The sequence below is a fragment of the Mus musculus genome, chromosome 2, assembly GCF_000001635.26.
Source record: "Mus musculus strain C57BL/6J chromosome 2, GRCm38.p6 C57BL/6J".
NCBI classification, from domain to species: Eukaryota; Metazoa; Chordata; class Mammalia; order Rodentia; family Muridae; genus Mus; species Mus musculus.
Genome location: NC_000068.7, coordinates 131,181,247 through 131,198,511, shown reverse-complemented (window position 1 = coordinate 131,198,511; position 17,265 = coordinate 131,181,247). Strand labels below are relative to the sequence as shown.

The following is a 17,265-nucleotide window of genomic DNA, read 5'->3' as shown; positions in this document are numbered from 1 at the left end:
TAACAAACAGATTATTCAACTTGCTCAGTGCTTTATTGAACCAAGGCCCCCAACAGAGGACTCATTGGGGCCTTCCAGCATATGTAGATTCTGAACCCAGAGGTTGCTCCCCCCTCCCCATAACAATGCTTCTTTAACATTTCCAAACACTAAGTGTAATGACTTTGTTCACACGCGCACACACACACTCCTGCCATAGGCCATCATGCTTACCAAAATACTTGGACCCGGTTTGTGTGCATACATGTATATAAGGCACTGTGCATCCATGACCATGCAACAAAGGGCCTAGACTCAAGTCACTAGTACAACACAGAAAAACCACACATACAAGAGGTCTTCTGGGCCAGATATAGAAAGGAAAACAGGGAAGGGCAGAGAAGGATCAAACAGCAAAGCTCGGTGACTGGTCCATTGCCCAGCAGCAAGTGCTGACCAGCGAGGCTCTGGGGTTCACAGTAGTGAGGATGGGGCTCCCAGAGGCTCCTGAGTCAGGCCTTCCCTCTAGCCCTGGGGGTCTTAAAGGGCAAGATCCCTTTCTGGGCTAACAAAAGCCAGGCCTAACGAGTAAGTGATATTTGAATCTCTAGCCCCAAGCTGTACAAGGAAGCCTCCCCAGCGGTCAGTGTGTCAGACAGACAAAAAAATGAAAGCTACAGGTAAGACTACAACAGAAGAGAAAGCACTTATGCTTCCAATGGAGAGCATAAGTCTATGCAGTGGCCAGGAGAGGAGAGTAGACACAGCCCTGTGTAGCAGAGTAGCATCCTGCATCCAGGCCATGCAAGAAGCTACTGTGCCATCCTAACGGGCTGAGGCTCTCCCCAAAAAGCGGGAAGACAAAGAGTCAACACAAACAAGGAAAAAAGACTGTAAAAGGACTCCCACTGAACACAACAGACTTCTCCTCAGCTGGCATCCACCCTCAGGTTCAGCTCTTTAAGCTGGGACCAGTACCAAGATACAGAAAATAAGTGGAGTGAGACAGGAAAATTGAGGACAGGGGCAGACAGATGTGACACCACACCATGCCCCCAACCCCCTATAGCACCTGAGGCCTCTATAAGGTAGGTGGCCTCACAGGCCCATGGGACCCACTGGCTCCCAAGCCTCACGAGGTAAGGATGGCAGCAGGCTCATCATCACTGGTCTTGCAGCCTGCTACAAAGTTCCCTCCTGCTCCGTTCCCCAGCCCAGCTGCGAGTCTTAAGGCGAAAGTTCCTCAGCTCATCCCTGAAAGCCTCGTGGTTCATGGGTCGGTAGTCCTGGGGCTCACAAAAGTTCTAGAGGATGGGAAGATGAAGAGAGCCCATCAGTATGGGAGAAAGAGGAAGTTCTGGGGTGGGGGTGGGGCCTAAAGCCTAGTTGGACCCTGTCCCTACAGTCCATGCCAGGAGAGCTGTGGCCATCCCACCCATAGTACCGGATGCTGTGGGAAGAACTCCTTGTAGCCGCCTTTGAGGATGTACATCTCCGGGTAGTACAGGCTGGGGTAGTCGTTAGCTGCACGGTCCCGTTCCCTGATGAAGCGGCACCTGGAGCAACATTGGAGGAGGTTCAGGGCAGGCCACATGTCAGGAAGAGGCCATGCCCTGTACACACTGCTTTAAGAGCCTCCCAAGTACACAGACTCCTCAGCACAGGAATGCACCTACTACAAGCCTGGCTACTAGGTAGAGGACACTCTGGTGAAGGCAGAGGTAAACCAGGAGTGGCCACTGTTTCTGGAAAGCTGTTTCATAACCTGTTACAGCACTCAATGACACGTCCCAGGAAAGAGGAAGCAAGAGAGTCAAGGTCCTTGACACAGTCAAGGTCCACTCAAGAGCCTGGTCTGGTGGTACAAGCCTGTAAGCCTAGCTACGTAGAATTCTGAGGCAGGCTGGGCGTGGTGGCGCACGCCTTTAATCCCAGCATTTGGGAGGCAGAGGCAGGCGGATTTCTCAGTTCGAGGCCAGCCTGGTCTACAGAGTGAGTTCCAGGACAGCCAGGGCTATACAGAGAAAGCCTGTCTCGAAGAAAGAAAAAAAAAAAAAAAAGAATTCTGAGGCAGAGGGATTATAGGTTCAAGACCTGCCTAAGCTATAAAAAGAGCTTAAGGCCAGCTTGGATTTTAGGAAGCCCTGTCTCAAAATAAAAGGTAAGAGTGGGAGGTGGCTCAGTGGATAAGAGCACCTGCTGAGTAGACAAGAGGACCTGAGTTCAAATCCCCAGAATGATAAAAAGCCTGTAACCCCAGCACTGGGGGGAGGGGGTAAAACCAGGAGGATTGTTGAGAGTTAGGCTGACAGCCACAAGTCCAAATTAAGTGAGAATCTCTATCCCTGTCTCAAGGGAATTAGGTGGAGAGTATACAGCAGAATGTGTAAGCCCTCCTCTGGCTACACACACACACACACACACACACACACACACACACACACACACACACACACACGCGCGGACACACACACACACACGTTTTTTAAGGGCTAAGGGCTGAAGAGAAGTATCAGTAGTTAAGAACACTTGTGGCTGTTGCAAAGAATCTAGGGTCAGTTCCCAGCACCAATATGGTAGCTCACAATCATATACGACACCAGCTCTAGGAGATCCAATACATTCTTCTGATGTCTGTAGGCACCAAGCATGCATATGGGGTACACACATACATATAGGCAAAGTGTTTTCATATAGACTTTTTTTTTTTCAAGATAGGGTTTCTCTGTGTAGCCCTGAAATTTGCTCTGTAGACCAGGCTGGCCTTGAACACAGAAATCTGCCTCCCAAGTGTTGAGATTAAAGGTGTGCATCAATACCACCACAGCCTGGGTCAAAATAAACTTCTTTAAAAGTGGGGTAGGGAGCAGTGAGATGGGTCAGCAGGTAAAGGCACTTGCTGAATAGCCCTGGCAACCTGGGCTCAATCCCCGAAACTCCTGTAAACGTGGCAGAAGAGAATTGATTCTTTAAAGTCATCCTCTGGCTTCCACATGCATACCATAATAAAAAACAAACTAACAAATAATAAAATGTAGTGAGAGGGACTGGGGATAACCCTTACTGGTAGAGGGTTACCTAATATATGTGAAAGATCTAGTTCAGTCTAGTACAGCAACATAGGAAAAAAACCACACATACTCCAGGCTCCTGGATCAGATGTGGTAAGGACTCAAGGGAGAACAGGAAGGGAGGAACAGAAGGGTGGAAAAGTGGTCCATTGCCCAGCAAGAGCCAGATGAGAAAGCTGGAACCCCCGAGCAGAGGGGAGTGCAGGAGGGATGAGGGCCCTGTACAGGGAATGGGAAAGAGATTCCGGTCCACTGAGACAGATGCTAACAGCTGCCAGGCGGAGCTGGTGGCCACCCTGGACCAGGAGGCAGAGGAATAACCAGAAAAGATCATGAATGCAGAGACAGAGGAAAGACTGCTGAAGGAGGGCAATGGACCCCAGTGGTCGCCAGCACGGGAACAGGATACCAAGTGCTTGAGTGTCACCGAGAGTGTAGCTTAAACAGTGTCCTCAGATTTTAAGGATGCTACTAGACTGGGCACCAATTTTGTGGAGGTGCAGCCATGGCTAAAAGATGGTCTGATGATGTGAACAGAAAGAAGACCATTGTAAGATGTGTTGTCTACAGCAGGAGAGTTAAGCTCAGCTCCAAACTATCATATGCAACAAGATGCTCTAGCACTCAGCACCAGGCAAAGATAGCCTAGGGTGGGCGCCGGCTGACCACTGACCACAAGGGCGGGACAGAGCTAGGACTCACATTCGTGGTCCACGCTCAGACGAGAATTCACAGTGGAAAATGAGGATGATTCTCTTGTCCAGGCTACAAGGCATGATGGGACGCTGCAGCAGAAAGGTCTCAGCATCCCGTTCCAGGGGCAGGTTCACAGCATTCTGTCAGAGGATCTGGGGGTCAAGCCGTAGCCTGCACCACGCCCCTTCTTGTTCGGTTCCCAGGTAAGTAACCCCACCTCTTGCTGGGCAGAATCCTCCCCATGGGAAATTCACCATGGAAGGTTACTATTCATCTTCTTGGCAAGGAGTCTGAATGGAGGGTCTGGCCTTACCAGCATCTGTCTCACCTTGATATGCCCGCCTTCATACTCATAGGGGTATCTGCAGTCCACAATGACAAATTTCTCCACGATGTTGCTGAACTTGCCTGTTAACAGGGCCACCATCTGTAGGAGGCCATTAGAGTTGGTGCCAGCAGGTGAGGCTGGTAGCCAAGGTTTTCCCTCTCTTTTCTGATGGTCTGTGCATGCAGCCCAACCCCAAGGGAAGACAAGAGCCAGAAAAGGTGGTCCCCAATGCACCTGGAGAGTGGCTCAACCCTGCTTACAGTTTCTGGTGAGATGTACTTAAGGTCTTGGTGTTTGCCATCCACGGTCTGCAGGAGGAAGGCCTGAAGGGGAGCATGAGTCAGAGTCAGGGAAAGGAAACATGGCGAGGGGCGAAGGTTGGAAGGACAGAGGCAGCACCTGCTTTGACCTCCAGCTTCAGCTCTGAGTGGAACCTCTGGGGGCCCATACCCAGGGAAAGAACCTTCTGCAGGTGAAAGAGGAAGGAAAAGCCCTGGACTTTCTTGCTTCCTGCTCTTGGGTTTGAAAGCCAGGGCTGAGGCAGGAGACTGCATACCGGAGATTCATTTGGAAATGTTTTGCCTGGACAGATTTGAGGTGGCATCAGAAAGGAAGCCAGAGGGAAGAGTCTGCATAGGAACAAGAATGGAAAGATACAAGAGGGAAGAGGGGACCTCTGGGACAGATAGCTCCTGCACTAGGGGTCCAGAGCAGATGAAACAGAAGCCTCCTGCGGTCCTAGAACGCTACCTTAGAGTAATCTCCGATCAGTCCACGGTGGTCACTATCCAGGATGTTCTCAATCTCATGACACAGCGACTTTGAGCGAAAGACACGGGCCTTCTGGAAAGCATGGCAGATGGAGGGTCAGGGAAGAGACTGCCTCTCAGTGCTATTTGGTTGAGACCTTCTTTCTCTGCCACTTAAACTACCTCCTGCCCACTACCCACTGCTACACCTCTAGCTAAGAGGGTACACCCAGAGCATCTTCAGTGACCGCCCAGCCTGTGGAGGAAGGAACTAACAGGTTCTTCAAGCTGCTGCTCTTCCAGGGGTGTCACACTTTTCCTGCGCTTGCTCTGGACAGGCACATCCCGGTCCTGGGGCCGCTCTAGCCTCTTGAGGATGGGTCGGATCACACTGCATGGCATGGATGGGGAGCGGAAGAGCCTCTGGCACTTGCTGAACATGATGAGATCCTGGCAAGAGTAACGTGGCAGGAGTCAGAGTGCCTGGTCCCTCCACCCCCATATCCCCTAAGCTCCAAGAGGGCGCTACTGGGCCCTTACCTGTTCCTCTTCCTTATCCAGCTTTTTGACCAGTGGGGCACTAATGAGGTTCTCCATGCCCGCGGGGACCTTCTCGTCATCCTGAGGTCAAAGCAGTAAGGACAGAATCACAAGCACAAGCATGGGTTAACCTCGGAGTCTTCTCTAGCTTACTCTCCCAGAAACAATAGGCTGCCCCCAGTGCTGCTGACTATGGCAGCACCCTCCACCCCAAAGAGTTTCAGGAACACCAGCTGCTGCTGCTGCTGCTGCTGCTGCTGGGGCTTGCCCTGAGCCAGGAGAAGTACCTTTGTCATGCCTAGCCTCCATTCCTCTGTAGCACCAGCCCACCTGGTCTTCTGATTGGTCAATATCAGTTCCCTCAAATTCTTCTGGCATTGGGGTAAGGTTGTAGTCTTGCTGATTGTCTGGGTTGTCCAAGCGGGGAACAAGTAGGGGCCTGCGGACCAAGGCTGTTTACCTTTAAATCACTCTCCAGGATGTCCACAAATCCGTCATCTTCTTCAGAAGCCCTTTCGACAGGAGTCAAGGAAGAAGACTGTGCCACCGGGCTCAGCTCCTCTACTTCCATCTTCCACTCAGTGGTAAGACACTGTCCAAATGACAACAAGCACAGAATACTCAGGTGGGGACCTGTCACTCCTGGGTGGTTGATGAGGAAGGAGTCTAGACCACCTTTTTCTTCTCCTACTACCTCTTTAAATTTTTTTAGCTTTTATTTATTTATATTTTAAAATTATTTTATATTATAAATATATGAACATATTTATATATAAATAAGTAATATATATTTATAGCTTTATTTATTTATTTATTTATTTATTTTCGAGACAGGGTTTCTCTGTGTAGCCTTGGCTGTCCTAGAACTCACTCTGTAGGTCAGGCTGGCCTTGAACTCCAAAGTGAAGGGATTAAAGGTATACACCACCATACCCAGATTTTTTTTTTATTTTAATTTTTAACTTTATTTTATGTGTATGGGTATTTTGCCTGCACATATGTCTGTGCACCATTTCCAAACAGTGCCTAGAGAAGCCAGAAGAGGGTGTTAGGTCCTCTGGGACTGGTATTATAGAGGGTTATGAGGTGGGTTGGGTGCTGGGAATTGAGCCAGGACCTCTGGAAGAACAACCAGTGCTTTTAACCACTGAGCCATCTCTCCAGCCACCACCTCTCCCCAGAGTTGTTTCTTGGCCTGATTTTCTTTATGTACCATCAAGTCAGGGGCTGAGCTGGGCCTCTGGGTAAAGGCCTGTCTGCGGCTGACCCATTCTGCCAAAGCTTGGGCAGAGCTGGAATGAGGGAGCTCCTGTGGCATCTTGAAGATATATCCATCCTGTGGGCAAGATTGGAGAGGAACTATCAGGATAAACCGAGTGTACCCTTCTCTCCCTGGAGCTCCTCCATCTTGGTCTCTGGAAGCGCACATTCTCTTTGTCCTCCCCAGGACTATTGGCGGCGGCTCGGTAGCCTGCTTCAGTTTTCCTCCAGCTGTCCAGTGCTCGGGAGTTGGTGATGCTCTGCAGCACCGGACTGTGTTCCAGCAGCCTCACCTAGGGGACCAGACGGGGCAGTAATTACTAAAGGCTGCATTCTGGGTATCACAGAATGCTCCGACTCCGCAGCCCGCCAGATGAAACCCCACCTCCCCCAACTGGTACAGGAATGCCTGGCTACTTCAAACACCTCTCACAGGTACCCCCATGATGTCCATGCCAACCAGGATGCCTAAGCTCCCTGTCAGGCCTTGGAGGACACTCACTGGTAAGGATCGGAAGCGTTTTATGGTAAACTGCTCACTGCAAACAAACAAACAAACAAACAAAAAACGGTTCAGAGCTATGGAACCGGGGCGGGGGGGGGGGGGGCAGTGACTTAAAGCAGGCAGGATTTCCTCACACCCAGGGCATCTGCATCGCATGAGACAGCAGGAAGTGGTTAGGGAAGGATGGAAAGACTCACTTTTGAATGACCCGACTGGCTGCCTGAATGGCCTGTTCAAACCTAGGAGAGAGCAGAAATGACCCATTTCACCTGTAGTCCAACATCTACCCCAAGCCTCAGGCCCAAGCCAGGCCCATCCCCAAAGGGCCCACAATAAGGACAAGGACAAGGGCTAATGTTTAGGCTAGGGGAGGGGAGAGTGGAAAAGGGCGCCCTGTTGGTGGGACCAGGGACCAAGGATGAAGGGTTTGAGGCAGCCTGGGATTTTAAGGACTGCCTTGAATGAAAAGCAGGCCCAGAGAAAGGCAGGGATGGAGACAGCTGGGGCAGGTCACAGGGTCATTAAGACATCACCAAGGCAACAGTCTCGCCTGCCTGCACACACTAGCACAGGCTTTCCACCTGTATGCAAATTACCTTAGTGGGGCCATATGGCCACCATGAAAGGCACTGATCCATGCCATGACAACAGGATAAAGGTACCCCGTAATGTAGGTGACCCTGGGGGTGGATGCCAGCAATGTTGGGTTTCCCTTTTTGCTAGGAAAAACTGGCCTGGCTCCCTCCAGGGCAGGAGCTGCTTCGGTGTCTTTCTGGATCAGCCCAGCAGACCCTTTAGCGACGACATGTATACAGGATTACATTCTTTCCTCCCTCCTGTGGAATTTCCTAAGACCCAACCTCTGTTTCACCCCTTCCTTCTGTCTTAGAAGAGGCCAGCCGGCAAGGAATTCCGACAGATGTTCCATTTGAGGCTGAAGCATCGGTTTCTACATACAGGCCCTGCCTTCCAATGTGACTGGAGCACCTGTCGTGTGGAGCTTACACACACACACACACACACACACACACACACACACAGAGAGAGAGAGAGAGAGAGAGAGAGAGAGAGAGAGAAAGAGAGAGAGACCAGCTTCTTTCTGAGAAACTGTAAATAGTGGAAAGTAAGTGCAGACTAGCAAGGCACTTAGTGCCCAAGTGGCCCTCAGAGAGGCCTGTGTACAATTTGTAGCAGGGCCTTAGAGGTGAGGGATCTATCTGTGTTGTCACCAAAAAAAACAACCTACACTCCTCCCATCCCCACCCAATTCTCAGCTTCCTGTTTGTGAATAAACCCCGAGACCAGCACAGTCTGATCAAAGACATCAGGAGGAAACAGTAACGGCCACCCTAAGCTAGAAGCTCTGGCTGGCAGTGCCCAGCTGTCCCTCCTAATGACTGACAGCTACTCCAGCAGCTGGATGGGAACAGGTGTGCTCTAGAGGGCTCTACTGTGCCATAGCCAAGGAAGAGGTGTCTGCTCAGAGCCAAGACCAGTTTTCTCTCTCCATTCCCTATGGCAAAAAGCCTGGTCAAAAGTGTCAAGTGTCATTAAAGACTGGGAGCTGCTGCTGAGGCAAGCCAGTCCGGCCAGTCTGCAACACGATTTTTGTTTGGCCTAGGTCTTGAGATCTGATCTTACCATATTGGCCTTGAGCTGCCTATCTTTCTGTCTGAGGTTCCTGAGTGCTGGGATTACAGATATGGGCCACCACACCCAGCAGGACCATATTTTTAAGTTGGAAAAAAAAACTTCACATGTACAAAGAATGTGTACAGGGGAAAAGGAAAAATGGGAACACAAGGGACATCGTTTTTTCCAAGTGACAATGATAGCTAATACAATATCTGGCCCTTCTCTAAATAGGGAGCCAGTTCTCAAGGCTTAGGAAGAAACCAACCCCTCACAATAGGGAGCCTCAGGAGCCTGCTGATTATTTGGCTTCCCTGTAAGAAAGCAGGATACTGGCGGCTGGAGAGGGACTGAGTGGCTCAGTGACTGAGAATATTTGTTATTCTTGCAGAGATCTGAGTTCAGTACCCAGCACCCATATACGGCAGCTCACAACAACCTGGAATTCCAGCCCCAAGGGTTCCAACGGCCTCTCTGGCCTCTCTAGGACCACACACTTGCGTACACATATCCCCATGTAGAGAAACATATAACACATAGTTAAAAGTCAAAAAAGAAAGATAGGTCCTCAAGGGCAGGTACCAAGTCCTCAGTGGTGGGACCCCTCCCTTCCCCACTCACGTGCGCTCTGCCATCTGCGGGTCCACAGGGCTGGGGGAGTCCATGCACAGACCTGGTGGGACAGAGAACCTTGGCTTGCAAGTAGCAGCCCTCCCTGCTTACTTTTCCCCCAAGATAGAGAAACCTCTTTCTACTTAAGATCAAGACATACCTTAATGAAACAAAACCTACTTATGAACCCTAAGCATGGGACATTGCCCCCAAAAGGACACAGGGCTACAGTCTCCATTTACTATGGAAAAGGTATCTACAGTTTTTGTTTTGCTTTTGTTTTTTGTTTGTTTGTTTTTAAAGATTTATTTATTATTATATGTAAGTACACTGTAGCTCTCTTCAGACACACCAGAAGAGGGTATCAGATCTCATTACAGATGGTTGTGAGCTACCATGTGGTTGCTGGGATTTGAACTCAGGACCTTCAGAAAAGCAGTCAGTGCTCTTCGCCGCTGAGCCATCTTGCCAGCCCTGTTTTTATTTTTTAAGTACAAGGCTTCCTAAGCATTTGATAATGGTTTTCTAAGGAGAAAAAGCTACAGCTTAAGAGAATGTTTCACAAGGACCGACTTTTGGTACTGAGTGCCTTCTGGGTGGAGCTGTAGTTTAGTGGCTTCACCGCTAGGTTTCAAATAGGTAAGATACCATCTCCTACCAAGAGCCATCCTTCCTCAGGCTCCCAGTTTAGATTGGGTGTGGTAAGACCCACAAGAGGTTTGTTTTCTTCATAGTTTTGAAGGCAAGGTGGGAAAAGACTCTGGGTCCATCAGGCTGTGGAAAGGACGGTGATCTAATGGGCAGAGAATTTAGAAGGTCCAGGAAGTTCTCGGATCTCTTCTGGTGGTGGTGGTGGTGGTGGTGGTGGTGGTGGTGGTGTGTGGGACCCCTACTAGGGGCCCTGGACCTTACCTGCATCCGAAGATTCTGAGGACTCAGATGACAGGGAGCACTCAGAGGTGCGCCTGGACAGGGATAGGTCTGCCAGCCTGTTCTGGAACGACAGGCTTCCTACTTGAGCTTTTGGAGGCTCACTAGGAAAGGAGAAGAGGCACAGAGGAGGAGAAAAAGAAATGGATGTTGGATTTGGAAGCTGATGGGTCCATGCTCCCATGTATTCCCTAACTATGACAGGCCCATTATCACGGAGAGGTGATCCTAGGACTAGCCTGTATCTCAGGTCAAAGATTTTCATTCCACTGAGGCCCAGGAGCGTCTTCTCTGGTTTGACTGGTTCAGGAAAGACCCTTCTAAGGGTCTGGAAGAGCGAGGAGGATGGGCAGGAGACAGTCCAGAAGCTCTGTAGACCATTCTCCTGCTTGTCACATCCTCACCTATCCAGCGTTTTCCTGGAGGCAACAGCTAAGCAAGACCTGGCTTTCTAGTGCAGCTGGACCACCCACCTGGGACCCCACAGGCACGGTTAAGGAGGTGGTCAGTCTTTTGTCAGTTTAAGCCTTAGGCAGATACTGGGTGCTTTCAAAGAGCAGGGCACAACCTTTTAAGACCCACTTCTATGCCAACCTCATGGTCCTCTGCCTAAGGATAGTGTGCAGGAGGCACAATGAAGGAGCAGTGAGGTAAATGATCCTTAGACGTTCATATCGAGGGTGTAAGTCGCATAGAGCACACTCGTCCCATGTCACTGAAACAAGGCTAAAGGGGTTGGAGTTCTGCACTTCTAAGCTCTGGTGCCTAGTCTCTCCTGATCCGGGCCTCCCATTCCACTACCACACCCAGCTCCCTTGGGGCATCCTACCTGCCGAGCCCAGCGAGGTTGTGCATGGTCTGTGTAAGAGTGGTAACCGGAGAGGAGGAAGCTGTAGGCTCCGGAGACCCCAGGAAGCCATCAGACTCAAACTCAAAGACCGAGAGGTGGCGCGGCCGCTGAATGCCACCCAGCACGCGGGCAGGACTGAGAGCTGAACCCGGCGCAGACTTCTGCAGGGGTACCTCCATCGTGGCGGGGCGGGCAAAGGCTAGCTAGAGGGCCACAGTACAGCGGCCAGCAGACGCCGACCCAGCTGGCTCAGCTCCGAGAGTGAGCCTGGGGTGAGGGGAAGGAGGGAGGGAAGGGAGGGAGGAAGAGCAATGGGCCTGGGAGTGAGGAGAGGGATGTGGGGAGGAAGGGAGGGGAGGACGCCGAGCTGGGCAGCTGCCACCTCCACCTCCTTATATATTCGAAAAATAACAGCGGCAGCGCCGCCAGACGCCACCAATGGGGGCGCCGGTTCCGGGAGGGCGGGACCAAGGGCGGGGCTGAGGCTGAGGCTGGACCAGCTACTTCTGCTCGCCTGGCTTCTTAGGGTGACTCGGGGAGTTGGGTTAACCCCCTGCCCCACACGTACCGCCCCGGCCCCGCCCGCTCCCATTGACGCGAGAATCCTGGGCCTCCAGGATATTGCCTCCTGGAACAGGGTTTGGAGGTGGGAGCAGCCCTCTACCCTCAGAGGGAGTAGTCATCCCCTAAGGTGGCCTCATAAGGAGCCCTCAACGTTTACCATCATGCACGTTCATCAGTAAGGGACGGTGCGACGCTCTGCTTGAGCCCAGGACGTTTGCCAAGTATGCTGTGAGCACTGCGTTCCCTGTCCAGTTCACAGACCCCAGCGTTGAAAAGCTCTTTAACTCGTTTAAGGTCACAGGTTCGGTTGAGTGGCAGAGACATAGAAGCTCCCTCAGGGACTCCGCTGATGGTGCAGCCTCCTGTCATCGCCCCTGGACCTCACAGAGCAGCTGCAGTCGTTTGCTGGCAGCCCTTTGCGAGGCACAGTGGAACTGCTGGGTTCTGGGGCACCAGAGTTTAGATGTGACCCCACTGAGCCTATTCTCCTGAGAATTAGACGCTTAGATTTAGGCAATGATTTCTGCAACACACAGTTGGGACATGCCACCAGAGAACCCAACTAGGGGGAAAAAAATCTCACACCCACTTGGCTAATTTGGGGTTAATAGCACCATATTTAGTGTTTCTTTGAAGGTGAAAGAGGCTGAATTTGCTATTAGTTTACAATGAGCGTTTTCTAATGACCTAATCACCTTGCAGCTGAGTCTGTTTTCCTGGAATGAGCTGGGAAGGACCTAGTGGGCAGTTGAGAACTTTTTCAAATTCTGCAGTGAAGGTGTGGCTTCTGGGACGGGTTGTGGGGTGCAGTACAGGATGTAGGAGCTGAGAGCAGCCTTCACTGTTTTAACCACCACCAGGTAGGGATGGCAAAAGGGTAATGAAGGGTAGGGATGGGGTCTAAGAGGTTCAGCTGTGTGTGAAGGAGGACGACACTAGCCACACCTGAGTGCAGTGACCAAAGTAGGAGCCATGACCGCTCTTTTCTTTCAACATTTTGCCCAGTTCCTGTGCTATGTTAGGAACTTATATACTGCTATTGGGGACCCATTTCTTATTCCTGTCAAAGGACAAGGTCCAGACCTACAGCCCTTAGTGCCAGCACAGGGAGAGAAATGTGACCCCACAAGGTCTTCCATTCCAAAGACCTGGAATAAAATCGCTCTGAGGATTGTATTTTCAAAACCAACATAGCTGTTTTCCCCTCAACCTGCATCCCAGCACACACACCCTTCTAGGTGAGGAGGGGCCATGCTGTGTTGGTTTTTGAGGGTAATAACAACAAAATAATAACAACAAAAACTAATCCCTAGAGATCAGTTAAAAGATTTGCTCTTTTTGAGATTAGGGAGAGGAGTGTTATATTATGCAGACCCAGCTGGCTTCTGGCTCTGTATATAGAGTAAGCTGGCTTCAAATTTATGGTGATCGGGCTGTTTTTGATTCCTGAGTGTTGGGATTACGGGTATGAAGTGCCACTACTGGCATGTTAAAATCTTACGCTGCAACCTGCAGAGTTTTATGTGTATAGGTGCTTTACCTGTCTGTACACCATTTGCCTGCTTGGTGCCTGTGCAGGACAGAAGAGGCCATCAGATCCCCTGAACAGATGGTCCTGAGCTGCCATGAATGTGCTGGGAGTCAAACCTGGGTCCTCTACTAGAGCAGGTAGTATTATTAACCTCAGAGCCATCTCTCCAGGGCCTTTTTAGAAACTTTGTTTCCTCTACTGGTTCCCTAACACACATCTTTTTTTTTTTTTCTTAGCTGTGGCATGTTAAGTTTTTGAGCCACCAAAAACTCTGACAAAGGATGACATCATATGACATGAAAGGCAGCCAGCCCCACCACTAAGTCTTCAGAAACAGTATTGTGAGAAATTTCTTGTATCATCTCCTGAAGACGATTCATATTTAGCCAAAGGAAACATGGTGGCAGACATGGATGATGGCCACAAACAGAATTAAAAATTTCCTAGTAGCCACATGCAAAAGGCAAAAGGGAAGCTGGCCTCCTGTACTCTGTAACCTCATGGAGGCAGAAGAGAGGAGTGAGGGTCATTGAGAGTTCAAGGCCAGCCTAGGCTGTAGAGTAAGGTCCTGTCTCAAACAAGCAACCCCAAACTACTACCAACAAAAAATAAAAAAGGGCCTGAGGTGTGTCTCAGTGGTAGACTGTTTGCCTAGCATGCGCAAAGGCCTGGTTCCTGACATCTGTTCATAACACAGCAAAAATATACATAAATATAGTAAAGATAGTAAGTTTTACTTTTATATTTTAATTTTAGTATTATATTTAATCTACTATGTTAAAATATTATTTTGCTGGTTAGTTGTTTGTTTGTTTGTTTGTTTTGTCAACTTGACACAAACTAGAGTATTCTGGGGAAAGAAAATTGAAGAACCAGCCTTAGGCAAGCCTAAGGCTCCATCTTAGTCTTAAACATCATCTTATAGTAAAGACAAACTAGTTTATTCCTGTTTATGATTAAATCTCTGTTTCTCAAGCACTGGGCTCTATCCCACCTGTAGCCTTAACTACAAATGGATCTGTACTGCCTGTCCCAGGAATGGCAATCATGTCCTTGTTTCAAAAAGTTATTTATAAGCATCTTGCAATCCTACCTTTGTGACGACCTAGATCTAACTTATAACTACCTTAGTACGCCCACCTTGCAACCATGTTTTTGTTTTAGGAGGTCATTAGAAATAACCTGTGTTTGTGTTCTGCTCCTGTAACTTCATCAATTCTGCCCAGCAAATCCCTCATTTGGAAACACCCTACCCCTTGTGTTCCTCACATACTATGCTGACCTCTTGGTTCCCACCTTATGGGGAGGCAGCCTTTGTGCAGAGTGAAAAAACTTACTTTAATTAAGTACTTGCTTTAATTAATTTGGCCATAATGATTTGGGTCAGTGGTCTTTCTCCTCCAATCTTTGGGATGAACAGAAACCTTAGTTGAGAATATGCCTCTAGCAGACTGGCCTGTAAACAAGTCTGTGGGACTTTTTCTTGATTAATAATTGATGTGGGAGGGCCCAGCCTACTGTGGGTGACATCACTCTCAGGCAGAGGGTCATGAGTTGTATGTGTAGGGGATGGGAGCACTTGAACTCTTCCATAAGACTCAGGTTTGATTCCCAGCATCCACATGGCAGCTCACAACTGTGTGTAACACTCGTTCTGAGGGATCCAATGCCCTGTTCTAGGCGTGGTGCACAGACATATATGTGATCAAAGCTTTTATACATATGGTGGTTTGAATAGGAGTGACACCCGTAAGCTGGCTCATAGATCTGAATGCTTAGGAATGGCACCTATTTATTAGAGTAGATGTGGCCTTTGCTGATAAATGTGTCACTGGGGGTGAGCTTTGAGGTTTCAAAATCCCAAGCCAGGCCTGGAGGCTCTCTCTCTCTCTCCTTGCTGTTTGTAGAACTCTCAGCTACTTCTCCTGCACGGTGTCTGTCTGCATGGCTCTAGGCTTCCCACCCTAACAGTGAACTAAACCTCTGAAGGTGAAATCAAGTCCCCGAGGTCATGGTGTCTTTCCACAGCAAGAGGATACTGACTAAGACAATGAATATAAAATAAGTAAGTCTAAGCAAGCAAACAAAGCATATTTGTCGCTTGGGTCGCTAAGACCGGAGAATAATAACAAGAGTGAGGGTTCCCTGGGCTATGTACTGAGTCTCTAACTCAAAAACCAAAACCAAAGCCAGGTGTGGTGGCACCAGACTTCAATTCTAGCACTCAGCTCTGTGAATTCATACCAGCCTGTTCTACACAGAGTTCCAAGACAGCTAGGGCTACATAGTGAGACCTTGTCTCAACAAACAAACAAACAAACAAACAAACAAGCCCCAAACCAAACCACACAAAACAACAACAAAACCCAGACTATTTTAGAAGAATGCTTTTGTCCTTGAGTTTCTGAGTCACGGGTTCTCTCTGTAGAACTTGCCCTGTAGACCAGACAGGCTTCAGAAATTGGCCTCTTGAATGCTGGGATTAAAGGTGTGTGCCAATACACCCAGCTTAGAATAATGCTTTTTATATCTTGGGTGGGAAAGGCCTCTGTGTAAGATCCAAAACCAGAAGCAATATAGCAGAGTGTGTAGCCAGATCGGCCAACTTGGAGATTGCAAGTAGTCTCATAAACTTGGAAATCACAAGTAGTCTCTAAAACGTTTTCTAAGCTCAGAGATGTGTGGCAACTCAAGAGAGACTTTTATAATATACCTATCAGAGATTTTACATTCAGAGCACATGTGGGGTCTTTTTGTTTTGTTTTGTTTTGTTTTGTTTTTTGAGACACGGTTTCTTTGTGTAGTTCTAGCAGTCCTGGAACTCTGTGTAGACCAGGCTAGTCTTGAACTCACAGAAATTCACTTGCTTCTGCCTCCCAAGCACTGAGATTAAAGGTCTGTGCCACCACTATTTGACTAAAGTGGAGTTCTTAAAGGTCGGAAAAATACGGTTGGGGGTAGAGCATACAATTGGCAAACATGAGGCCCTAAGTTTGATCCTTATGGCACATGTAGAAGGGAAAAGACCAGCATGAGAAATGTGGACAAAGGCAGAGACACTCAGGATCCAATATGTACATGGAAAGTGAAATGTGTATCCGAAGAGTAGGGAGTCACACTCTCTTCTCTGGCCTCGCAGAACACAACACTGACCTGATTTCTGATTCTGTCTTTATCAGTTTCTCCTAAGTGTGTTGTTCTAGAGCCCTTAACCCAGAAGCTCCCAGGGCTCTATCCTTGGTTCTCTTTGTTTCTTGACCTAAAGCTTTGTCTACCCCAGCTCCTCAGCCCGTTATCCTGGAGGCTGCTCTTTCAAGACTTTTTAAAACATGGCAACCTATCAAAACCCTCACCAAAGGGCTCAAGGGTCTATGCAGAAAAGAAGGTAAAATGATGTTTAAGAGACAGAAGTGAGGGCTGGAGAGATGGCTCAGTGGTTAAGAGCACTGACTGCTCTTCCAGAGGTCCTGAGTTCTATTCTCAGAAACCGTATGGTGGCTCATAACCATCTGTAATGGGATCTGATGCCCTCTTCTGGTGTGTCTGAAGACAGCTATAGTGTACTCATATACATAAAATAAATCTTGGAAAAAAAAAAAAGAGCCAGAGGTGAGAGATGATTCCACAGAAATAGTGACTTCCACACACAACAGGATTGATACACATATGAACTCACAGTATGCACATGGCCTGCACAGGTTCAAGGCAGACCAGGTCCCAGCACTGAAAGGGAAAGTGGACAAAGTGTCCCATACCAAACCAAGATGCTCTCTGCAACTGATACCCACTGGCAAAGGGACAATCAGGGTTTTTTTCCCCATGGAATGTCAGAGTATATCAACCACACTCAAGGGCAGATCCACGCCCAGGTGTAGTTGGTCAACACAAAATGAACTCAATGGTATTTTTGTAGACTTTTTTGGGTATTTGTTTGTTTGTTTGTTTGTTTTACTGGTCTTTTGCTTGTTTGTTTTGAGTTTTGTCTTTGTAGAGTTCTCTCTCTCTCTCTCTCTCTCTC

At 48.9% G+C, this 17,265-nt stretch overlaps 1 protein-coding gene across 3 annotated transcripts; it reads right to left on the bottom strand.

Moving 5' to 3' along the window:
• On the bottom strand, window positions 1-12,076 carry Cdc25b (cell division cycle 25B). Of its 3 annotated transcripts, NM_023117.4 has the most exons (16): window positions 11,132-11,564; window positions 10,285-10,406; window positions 9,382-9,433; window positions 7,326-7,367; window positions 7,126-7,162; window positions 6,791-6,916; window positions 6,577-6,699; window positions 5,824-5,955; window positions 5,364-5,444; window positions 5,100-5,273; window positions 4,825-4,917; window positions 4,335-4,397; window positions 4,075-4,173; window positions 3,753-3,886; window positions 1,424-1,535; window positions 1-1,283 (listed from the first exon to the last, which is right to left on the bottom strand). In NM_023117.4, exons 1-16 carry the CDS (start codon window positions 11,329-11,331, stop codon window positions 1,143-1,145), a joined length of 1,731 nt encoding a protein of 576 aa, NP_075606.1. In that variant the 5' UTR covers window positions 11,332-11,564; the 3' UTR covers window positions 1-1,142. The 3 variants fall into 3 exon arrangements, 2 of the variants coding, with proteins under 2 accessions (NP_075606.1, NP_001104545.1); NM_001111075.4 differs by lacking the exon at window positions 6,577-6,699 and having other exon boundaries at window positions 6,746-6,916; XR_374398.2 differs by lacking the exon at window positions 3,753-3,886 and having other exon boundaries at window positions 15-1,283; window positions 11,132-12,076.
• Window positions 12,077-17,265: the final 5,189 nt, after the last annotated feature.

Coding starts and splice junctions, on each gene's coding strand:
- Cdc25b (NM_023117.4), bottom strand. CDS start 11,331: ATGGAGGTACCCCTGCAGAAGTCTGCGCCGGGTTCAGCTCTCAGTCCT. Junction 5,274..5,363: donor TGGATAAGGAAGAGGAACAG/GTAAGGGCCCAG, acceptor TACTCTTGCCAG/GATCTCATCATGTTCAGCAA. Junction 1,536..3,752: donor TCTGAGCGTGGACCACGAAT/GTGAGTCCTAGC, acceptor ATGTTGCTCCAG/GTGCCGCTTCATCAGGGAAC.